This window comes from Procambarus clarkii, chromosome 59 (genome assembly GCF_040958095.1).
Source record: "Procambarus clarkii isolate CNS0578487 chromosome 59, FALCON_Pclarkii_2.0, whole genome shotgun sequence".
NCBI classification, from domain to species: Eukaryota; Metazoa; Arthropoda; class Malacostraca; order Decapoda; family Cambaridae; genus Procambarus; species Procambarus clarkii.
Window position 1 is genome coordinate 17827068 of NC_091208.1, and position 11190 is coordinate 17838257.

Below are 11190 nucleotides of genomic sequence, written 5' to 3' on the forward strand. Positions count from 1 at the left end.
GAGGAGGCGTATAGTCCACGAGAGGGAGCAGAGACATGAATCAGGATAAACACAAAATCACGATATGAAATTCTTGTACATAAAATATCAGAAGGGAGTACTTGAAGGGAGTGACTATGATAGTCCCTCTCCCTCCACCCCACATTTTCTCTAAATTTCCTTTTACTAATTTGCTTTTAATGTTCTCTTTTTACAATTTGGCTCCTGTTCTACAACGCCCCACTGTTCATCACCTTTCTCACTGGCAATGAGGTCTCTCCGCCCTTTCCCCCTTTTATGTTCACGGTTTTTTGTCTTTGTAAAAGTACTAGGGAATTGTGTAATCTGTCGATGGAAACTTTTTTTTTATCTATATTCATTTATATTTTTATACACATAATAATTGAATATTGTTTCATCAACTATACATATTGATAAATATATTTTGTTAAATGAACATCAGACCATGTGTTATTTACAAAATGACCGTTAGGTAATTTACAAAATGACCGTTAGGTAATTTACAAAATGACCTTTAGGTAATTTTCAAAATAATCTTTAGGTAATATACAAAATGATCTTTAGGTAATTTATAAAATGACCTTTAGGTAATTTACAAAATGACCTTTAGGTAATTTACAAAATGACCTTTAGGTAATTTACAAAATTACCTTTAAGGTGGTTTACAAAATGAGGTCCACAAGACTAGGAAATGGATCCTAACTTCTTGCTCTGAGTGAACAGCATTTAGTATCAGACTTTTATTATTATTAACATCTTTATTGACAAAATTAATTACAATTTTGCCTAATCTGAGGACTAGTATCAGACTAGTCCAGATGAGGAATAGAGCAAGGACTGGTGAAACCATGTTACGACATCGAACGCAGGTCCCCAATGCCGACTAGAACGTAGCGCTTGTGTGGTCAGGACGTGGTGTGATGCGTCAGGTCAGAGGTCACGAGGCCACAGTATGACCTTGGTGACGGGGTCAGGACGTGATGGGGTCGTGTCAGGTCAGGGATCACGAAACCACAGTGTGACCTTGGTGACGGGGTCAAGACGTGATGGGTTGTGTCAGGTCAGGGATCACCAGGCCACAGTCAGTGATGGTGACCTCAGTGACGGGGTCATGACGGACAGCAGACTGGACCACCTCCAGCCCTGACGACACCTGACCGAAGGGACTGGAGAAGTTAGCACCTGGCTTCCCTCGAGTGCAGATACCGAAGCCATAATTGTTAACATCGTTGGAGTAGGCCACCACCAGGCCCTGCCGAGGTTCGCTGCCGTATTCGCCGTCCCACTCCATGTCCAACATCAGCGCCCTGTAGCCAGTCCCTCCGCCAGGAGAACAATATTCTGTACACCAGATAGTTTCTCGCTCCTTATCCATATCTGAAACACTCTTGAAGGAGGCGCCGACGTGGGAAGGCCCCAGAGTGCCGAGGCAGAGAGCCAGGAACTGGTGTGCCCGTCGAAGATGGCTCCACAGCTGGATATAGACACGACCCAGACACCGGCCACCGGCACTCAGTTCCAAGAACACCTCAGATGGCAGCTAGAACAAGATTACAAATGTTAATCAGTACATTACTCTACGTAAATGTACGTACTCCAAAAAAAATTTCTTCCACCAGCTTTAGGCTATGGAAGAACACAAATCCGTTATTTATTTATGAATTATATTATTTTATGCCTAGGATCGGCTTGAAAGCCGTATTACGGGAATTATATGAAGACTTTATGGATATCCTGACGACGACTGGTATTTTCCCGCTTGTTCTCTTGATAATACGCCTCACAACTCTTGAAATCTAATTTAAATTCAAAATAATTGTATTGCAACTGAAGAGTGAATTAAATCAAGTTAAGTTTTTTTATTACACAACGAGCAGTTCCAGCAATGACACTCCGCACATTTTAGAATGAAAATCGTTGATATATTCACGAGAAATTCAACGTTTCAAACATGACAATTGAATTTCCAGTTGATGCTATGAGAGGCTTTGCCCATCCTTGCCTCACCTCGATCTCTTTAAGGCATATATAGAATTCCTCTTCGAAACAACAATTATATATTACAAAATGATGTGTCTGTAATTTGCAATTAATTTTTTACGTAATATTCATTTGTATTTAAGTGATATCAGCAGATTTTATTCAGTAATAATTATATCAATAAATGGCATATTCGGCCCTGTAAACATTTGGGCAAGAACACGCACACACACACGTACATAGAGGAGAGATAAGTACAACCTTCAAAAAGGCTATTTTCTATGTATGCGAAAACATAGGACAAGTAGAAGAAGGTGGAAACTGGAAACGCTATTGAGTCGAAGTAATGAAAAGAAATATTCGTACTCTGTACGGATGGACAAGTGAAATACACTGAAGTGGGTCACCTTTACCCATAATTTCTAGGCCAGATATGACTGTTACGTAGCCACTATTAAGTAAGCACACGCACACACATGGAAGCTAGAAATGAATATATTCGATTTAGTAGGGAGACAAAAAGACAACTTGAGAACGATATTGCAATCGCATCACTTGCAACGCCTTATTAAGAGGGAAATGACAAAGTTATCACCTGTAGGAATGAAAAAAAAAACAGCAAAGAATAGCAAGGAAATCTGTGATATCAGTTAAGAAAAATCCAGGAAGTTTTCAGAGAAACTTTGGCAACTGCCTAAATTAGAGGAGAGGTTACCATGCCATAAGATAGGTTGCACAATAGATGGGAATCCTAATTGAGAACATATTCATAGCAATGTATGTCTACTGCACAGCCTTGCAGGGGAGACTTCAACAAGTGCAGCAGTTGTCTGACATATAACATCTTGGATATAATACTGACACATGAAGAGTCATGAGGATGGCAAGACGAAAAAGGAAGACCAGTAGCCTAATATAGCTTGAGAGACAGGCTTCATATAATCTGAAGAATGAACAAGATCTAGGGATAGATATTGTACCAATTCCCTGTGGAGCACACATAAGCAGCGTACACAATGCTAGCCACAAGGAATGTTCATACATTAGTTGACATGTTAAGAATGCAAAACTCAGAAACAAAGAGCGTCTGGAAAACTTCAGAGCAACGAATACTTGAAAGTAGGGAGAGAAATAGGCGTAGGAGAGATGTGCTCAGCCTGAAGGAGCGGAGGAAAGCAAACTGAAAATCACAAAGCAACCAAAGCAAAGACTGAAGCTAAGTTACGCCACAAACATCTCAGAGAGAAGACAGCCGCACAATATCTGTCGCTCAGGCTACAGCCGTACAATATCAGGCGCTCAGGCTACAGCCGCACAATATCAGGGGCTCAGGCTACAGCCGCACAATATCAGGCGCTCAGGCTACAGCCGCACAATATCAGGCGCTTAGGCTACAGCCGTACAATATCAGGCGCTCAGGGTCGAGGGGAATGGGGCCGTGCTCAAGAAAAATGACCAGGAGGAATGTGGGGGAACTCTACAACAGATTGAAGAATGTCTTTATAATGGAACAGAAAAGAAGCCATATTAAGAAAAAGACAGGTTTAAATCAGGCCAAGTTAGCAAATGTTAAAATAAGAAGCGGGGTTCAATAATTACCTGCATGGAGAGGTGGGTGTCAACATGCTGGGCGAGTGAGTGAAGCAGGAGTCGACCATCGCGACAGTCCAGTTTGACACGTTGACTGTTGACAGTTTGGTGGGCGACGGGCGGGGCCTTCTGCTGTTGCATGATGAGGTCTTTAGCAACCTCGGTCTTCCCTTCTTCAATCCCAACAGCCGTTTGTCCGTCATCACCTCCATTAAGAACTTTAATACCACCATTAGTTAAAGAGCTCAGACCTTTATCTTGAAGTGCCTTCATTTTTTCTTCTAAATTAAGAACGCTCTTTATGCTACAAGACTTCTGGAGATCATTCAAGATCCCCAACACATCTGCCTGGACCTGCGTCAATATTTTTATCTTCTGGAAGCACTGTCGGAGATTACTGTGAAAGTCATGAGTCGTCTCTTTCACCGTCCGATCTATATACATAGCCTGGTCCTTGAGGGAGTGCTTCCTCTCCTCCAGGAAGGTCCTGGCGAGGAGGACCCGGTGCCCCTGGGGATGGTCGGTGTAGAGGCAGAGGCTGCAGAGGGAACTCTCACAGTCCCGACACCAGTACTTCAGTTCGTCACCGTGGTCCCGGCAGCTGTCTTGCTGTTAGGAGACGAGGGGAACATTGCTATTATAACCGTTATCATAATGTACACACACTCTCTGCTCTTGTAGCCATCATAATGTGTCATCACAAGATATCATCAGCATCATTATTATAACCAACGTCGATACAACGAGAAAATAAATAACCGCCTTCGTTACTACAAACACTTAGGTAATAGTATACAATGTGTGTAACAGCGCTGGTACTCACCACTCCACCAGCTAACAAGCCGATTTTTCTTGAAATATTATATTAAAAAAATCTTATGAAATGATAAAGCTTTCCATACATTATATATGATTTTTTTGCACTTTGAGTCAAAACTAACAAAGAAATTTGACCTAACCTAACCTAATTTATCCTAACATAACTAAGTCAGTAATTCATGTTACTAATATAATATATTATTGTTAGAAGAGAATCAAACTGAAAAGAAATATTTGAAAACAAAATTTTTCGGCCTGTTAGGCAAATCGGACCTTGTACACTAGGGCAAGTAGTATATGGTTTTGGCTGTTAGGTATGACATATATAACCACAAATTTACCTGGAAATTAAAAAAAAAACTGTGGAAATATACCTGAAGTTTGTTGTAGTTCCGTGAGAGATTTAAGACTTGGAAATTGACCAGCAGGTCCTTGACATCAAGATGACTGATGTCTCGGCTGCAGGTCGGACAGGAGAGGTCGCCCTTCCTCTGAACGCCGGCCACACAGGTGCGGCAGAAGGTGTGGCCGCAGGGCAGTAGAACCGGATCGCACGATTCCGTCTGGTAGACTGCTGAGCACATCTCACACATCACAGCCACAGACATCTTTTGATGGAATGAGGTCTGAGTTCTGAGAATCTGCGGAGGATCTTGCTCTTTGGAGCTGTCTGGAATGGAACGGGTGCTGTTTAGTGGGTGTGGATGTATGCAATCGAAGGGAAAATGCGTGTGTTAATGCCTCTGTCTACCCAGATAGAGGTATTAGTGGCCAGGATGACATGGTTGGACTAGGCTATGGCAGGTGACTGCGAGGGTCGAAACTGTCATTTCTGAGCACTCCCACTCTGCGACCAGGAGCTGAGTCATGCCCCATAGTGTTACATTAGTGACTGTCTCGTCACGAGAGCACTTTAGACCTGTCGGTATGAGGTATCTGGTGCTTTATTTCTACTGCATCTATTCTCGTGTTCTTGTACATTATACAAGTTTTACATTATACGTGTTCTTGTGCATTATATCCTCATAATACATCCACCCGGTGGATACAGTATCCGAAAGTGGCGTTGGTTCGACGTTGAATCCACTTTATCAGCGTCATCAATCGTTGATGATGACTCGGCGTGGAATAGGCTTTGCTCTTGAATATTATGCCCTGCACCGGGGCAGAGGTTGCCAGCGCGGGCTGATTGATCACATTTCCCTGTATGACAGACTGTCTAAAGTGATGGGGAGATCTGACAGCATCACACAGCTAGCTCTGGACAGGCAGTCCGTAGCCCTTCATATAGTTTATCAAACCCGCACAAATGCCCCACCTAACCTAAGAAGAATAAAAAAAACATTCTACACATACGTTGAAAACATTCATCCTCAGAGCTAACATTGTTGCTTAGGCTAAGTAGGAGAGAGAGAGATTGAAATTGAAATACGTTTATTAAGGCATATATATATACACACACACAAAGGGATGAGTTAGCTCATGCTAAAGAGAAATTGTTGAGAATTTCTCTGTCATTTCTATTTCTGGGTTTCCCACCCTCCCCTCAAGTGCCTACTACTGTTCACAATTTTGCACATTGTCTCCTTCCACAACTCTGACAGTTGACAGTTTCCCCATAATGTTAAGATTGATGAAGCCACCCAAGAGGTGGCACGGGCGTGAATAGCCCATAACTCTCCCATAATGTTATGTAGATTGTCATATTACCCTCGTTTCCTCCTTTCTCCCGGCGTGTTGAAGTACAGTTATCTCGGCCCTTCACTCTCGTTCATTGCCCCTCAGTGTAAACAAACATTTTCGCATATCTCTTGACTTGATCTAAGTTGATTGGAGGCGTTATTTAATGGGGGATATTCCGTACTGTCTGTCTCTCTCTCTCTCTCTCTCTCTCTCTCTCTCTCTCTCTCTCTCTCTCTCTCTCTCTCTCTCTCTCTCTCTCTCTCTCTCTCTCTCTCTCTCTCTCTCTCTCTCTCTCTCTCTCTCTCTCTCTCTCTCTCTCTCTCTCTCTCTCTCTCTCTCTCTCTCTCTCTCTCTCTCTCTCTCTCTCTCTCTCTCTCTCTCTCTCTCTCTCTCTCTCTCTCTCTCTCTCTCTCTCTCCTCTCTCTCTCTCTCTCTCTCTCTCTCTCTCTCTCTCTCTCTCTCTCTCTCTCTCTCTCTCTCTCTCTCTCTCTCTCTCTCTCTCTCTCTCTCTCTCTCTCTCTCTCTCTCTCTCTCTCTCTCTCTCTCTCTCTCTCTCTCTCTCTCTCTCTCTCTCTCTCTCTCTCTCTCTCTCTCTCTCTCTCTCTCTCTCTCTCTCTCTCTCTCTCTCTCTCTCTCTCTCGTGTGTATGAAAAAAATAATTAAAAAATTAGTAGATAGTAACAGTAAATTGACAGTCGAGAGGCGGGCCGAAAGAGCAGAGCTTAACCCCCGCAAGCACAACTAGGTGAATACATTTAGGTGAAATACGCACACACACACACACACACACACACACACACACACACACACACACACACACACACACACACACACACACACACACACACACACACACACATACACACACACACACACACACACACACACACACACACACACACACACACACACACACACACACAGTGTCACTACTCCTTTAGTGTCAGAGTGGTTGACAAATGGAATGCATTAGGCAGTGATATGGTGGAGGCTGACTCCATACACAGTTTCAAGTGTAGATATGACAGAACCCAGTAGGCTCAGGAACCTGTACACCAGTTGATTGACGGTTGAGAGGCGGGACCAAAGAGCCAGAGCTCAACCCCCGCAAGTACAACTAGGTGAGTACACACAGGATGAGTATGGAGTTAGGCCCTTAAACTAAACACTTTATTGCATTGACGCCGCTAGTTGTACCACTGACGCCGCTAGTTGTACCACTGACGCTGCTAGTTGTACCACTGACGCCGCTAGTTGTACCACTGACGCTGCTAGTTGTACCACTGACGCCGCTAGTTGTACCACTGACACCGCTAGTTGTACCACTGACGCCGCTAGTTGTACCACTGACGCTGCTAGTTGTACCACTGACGCTGCTAGTTGTACCACTGACGCTGCTAGTTGTACCACTGACGCCGCTAGTTGTACCACTGACGCCGCTAGTTGTACCACTGACGCCGCTAGTTGTACCACTGACACCGCTAGTTGTACCACTGACGCCGCTAGTTGTACCACTGACGCTGCTAGTTGTACCACTGACGCTGCTAGTTGTACCACTAACGCCGCTAGTTGTACCACTGACGCTCCTAATTGTACCACTGACGCTCCTAGTTGTACCACTGACGCTCCTAGTTGTACCACTGACGCTCCTAGTTGTACCACTGACGCCGCTAGTTGTACCACTAACGCCGCTAGTTGTACCACTAACGCCGCTAGTTGTACCACTGACGCTCCTAGTTGTACCACTGACGCTGCTAGTTGTACCACTGACGCCGCTAGTTGTACCACTGACGCCGCTAGTTGTACCACTGACGCTGCTAGTTGTACCACTGACGCCGCTAGTTGTACCACTGACGCCGCTAGTTGTACCACTGACGCTGCTAGTTGTACCACTGACGCCGCTAGTTGTACCACTGACGCTGCTAGTTGTACCACTGACGCTGCTAGTTGTACCACTGACGCCGCTAGTTGTACCACTGACGCCGCTAGTTGTACCACTGACGCTGCTAGTTGTACCACTGACGCTGCTAGTTGTACCACTGACGCTGCTAGTTGTACCACTGACGCCGCTAGTGGTACTACTGACGCTCCTAGTTGTACCACTGACGTCACTAGTTGTACTACTGTTTGCACAACCACTTGGGCTGGACGGTAGAGCAACGGTCTCGTTTCATGCGGGTCCGCATTCAATCCCCGACTGTCCACAAGTGGGTGGACACCATTCCTTCCCCCGTCCCATCCCAAACCCTTATCCTGACCCCTTCCCAGTGCTATATAGTCGTAATGGCTTGGCGCTTTCCCCCTAATAAACCCCTCCACCCACCCACCCCCTGTTTGGGAAGAAATATCTATCTATCAATGGGCAGAGTTTCTTTCACCCTATGCCCCTGTTACCTAGCAGTAAAATAGGTACCTGGGTGTTAGTCAGCTGTCACGGGCTGCTTCCTGGGGGTGGAGGCCTGGTCGAGGACCGGGCCGCGGGGACACTAAAAAAGCCCCGAAATCATCTCAAGATAGCCTCAAGATAGATAGATACATATATCTATAGGCAGCACAAAACGTCCACTGGTGGGACACGAACAAGGGGACACAGGTGGAAACTGAGTACCCACATGAGCCACAGAGACGTTAGAAGGAACTTTTTCAGTGTCAGAGTAGTTAACGGATGGAATGCATTAGGCAGTGATGTGGTGGAGGCTGACTCCATACACAGTTTCAAATGTAGATATGATAGAGCCCAGTAGGCTCAGGAATCTGTACACCAGTTGATTGACAGTTCAGAGGCGGGGACCAAAGAGCCAGAGCTCAACCCCCGCAAGCACAAATAGGTGAGTATCAGACTGTGCGACACAGTGCTTGCCAGGATCAGGTTGGGTTACCGTTACCTGTGGCAGGTGGCTAAAGGTGACGGATCTCTCAGTCCTGAGCACTCCAGGTGCAAACTCTGTGAGCAGGAACTGCGGCACGATCTCCCACACTACATCACCGAATGCCCAGTTATTATACCTTTCAGACTAGTTGGCATGAGGTACCTGGAGCTTTGCAATTACTTTATTCACTCTCGTGTTGATGATATCCTCATAATGCACCCGGAGTCTGCCAGTGCAGACTACTCATCACATGCCTCTGTATGACTAACCATCCTGTGTGATGGGGATTTTTAGCATCACGTAGCTAGCTTTTTGACACACTGTACTCCCCTTCATATAGTCTAGGGCAGCTGCACTAATGCAGATGTACCTAATGTATTAATAAAAGAAAATGGTAAGAAATATCAAACATCTTGCTTAATTGAGAGTCAGATGTTCCTTGCTCAATAGTGTGAAGATCGGGGCGTGCAATGCACTTTGGAAGCATGCATTGCCCAGAGGAATGCACATTGTGTCGTGTGCAACCCCTATAGGTAGTCGGGTGGGTGTGATAGACAGGGTAGCTGGGAGTGGGGGCGATAGACAAGATATCTGGGGTGGGGGTGATAGACAAGGTATGCAGGCGATGAGTCACAATAACGTGACGACGACGTTTCGGTCCGTCCTGGACCATTCTAAAGTCGATTGTGAGAATCGACTTGAGAATGGTCCAGGGCGGACCGAAACGTCGTCGTCCCTTCACCTTCTAGTGTGTGGTCTGGTCAACATAGACAAGGTATGTTACCTGGAGTCGGCGATAAGGAAGGCTGGAACACACACGCACCCAACCACTGCTCCTCAGGGAAGCTGCGACACTACTGATGGGTATCAGCGGGCCGGCAGGATATCAAGGTGGGTAGTGTCCATTGGTGTGTGTTCTACGCCCCTCCTCCTCCTCCTCTTTTTTTCCTTTCTATCCTCATCCCACAGTTTCCGCCCCCCTCCCCCTCCTCGACCCCTCCACCTAGCCCTGGCGCTGATGTGTGTGTGTCTCCCATATGTCAGTTTGGTGGCTTCTGGTACGTTGTTTACTGACAGTTTAGAGGTCTTATGGGGGTATTTTGTGACATGTGTGAAGGTGTATTGAAATGTTGTTCCTTATTGGTGTGTGTGACTTGTTATGTGTGTTCGTGTTCATTAAACTAGCGAGCAACTCACGGCAAATATTTCGTAACGGTGACCTTACAGACCAGTCCCATGCTCGCTCGCTCTGTCTCTCTCTCTCTCCCTCTCTCTCACTGTCTCTCTCTCTCTCTCCTCTCTCTCTGTCTCTGTCTCTGTCTCTCTCTCTCTCCCTCTCCCTCTCCCTCCCTCCTGCCCTTCCTGCTAGCCCTCACACACTGTGCCTCTCCTTCGCTCCCACTTTCCCTTCCTTCCATCTACCCCCACACAATCCTTTCCATAAACTATTCCTCCCCCTCATCGCCTATCCTCCCTCCCTCCCTCCACATCTAAACCCCGCCTATCCTCTCTCCTTCCGTCCTCCAGACTCCGCTGCTGAATGTACCTCTCAACCAGGTCTAGGACTCAGCTACAAGCCCAGGTGGCCGCCACGCGAGGCTTGAGTCGGTCCCCCAAAAACCTATCCTCTCCTGATCCCTATCCACCCAAACCCTTCGTTCAACCAGCTGGAGAACAGCCAAAGTGTTCTTCCGTAGCCATAACAGACCGCCAGGAATGTTCAGACTCTCTAGCTGTCCAACATCTGTACCACTAAAGGTTAATCATAGTCAGTTCAAGAGGGAAAAACTTGTTTGGAGCGTTGGAGGCCGGGGTTCCCTGGGCCAGCAGCTTCCCCCCGGGGTATGTTATGAAAGAGGAAACGTGTCTCTTGCGAAAGAATACTTCCGACTGTGTTGATGTTAGTCAAGCCTAATGGAAGGTAATGGTAGGTAATGGTAGGTAATGGAATACCTGTACCTCACTTTCTTTCCTTGTTAATGGGATTTCCTTATGTGTGTGTGTGAATTCTAATAGTTATGTTTTATTTCTAAGAAAGAAATGTAGATGTTTATCTCTCAGAATGTTTGGTAATATGTTTATTGTTTTTGTGATGTGTGTCTATGTATGTATTAACACGATGTACTGAACGGGGTGAGAATATTTATTTATTCATTTATTTATTTATTTATGCATATACAAGAATGTACATAAGGAATGTGAGGATACAAATATGGTAATTACAGTCTTGTAAAGCCACTAGCACGTG

General features: G+C 45.6%; 1 protein-coding gene across 1 annotated transcript; it reads right to left on the bottom strand.

The window, feature by feature from the left end:
• Positions 1 to 336: 336 nt before the first annotated feature.
• Positions 337 to 9861, bottom strand: LOC123768098 (uncharacterized). Its single transcript, XM_045758403.2, has 4 exons — positions 9727 to 9861; positions 4764 to 5059; positions 3580 to 4179; positions 337 to 1540 (listed from the first exon to the last, which is right to left on the bottom strand). Exons 2-4 carry the CDS (start codon positions 4995 to 4997, stop codon positions 1037 to 1039), a joined length of 1338 nt encoding a protein of 445 aa, XP_045614359.1. The 5' UTR covers positions 4998 to 5059; positions 9727 to 9861; the 3' UTR covers positions 337 to 1036.
• Between the last annotated feature and the right edge of the window lie 1329 nt (positions 9862 to 11190).

Bases quoted from the DNA above. Each gene is read 5' to 3' on its own strand.
- LOC123768098 (XM_045758403.2), bottom strand. From the start codon at position 4,997: ATGTCTGTGGCTGTGATGTGTGAGATGTGCTCAGCAGTCTACCAGACG. The intron at 4,180-4,763 runs GTATATTTCCAC...GTCTCCTAACAG, and splicing joins GGAACTACAACAAACTTCAG to CAAGACAGCTGCCGGGACCA. The intron at 1,541-3,579 runs GTAATTATTGAA...ATCTTGTTCTAG, and splicing joins ACACCCACCTCTCCATGCAG to CTGCCATCTGAGGTGTTCTT.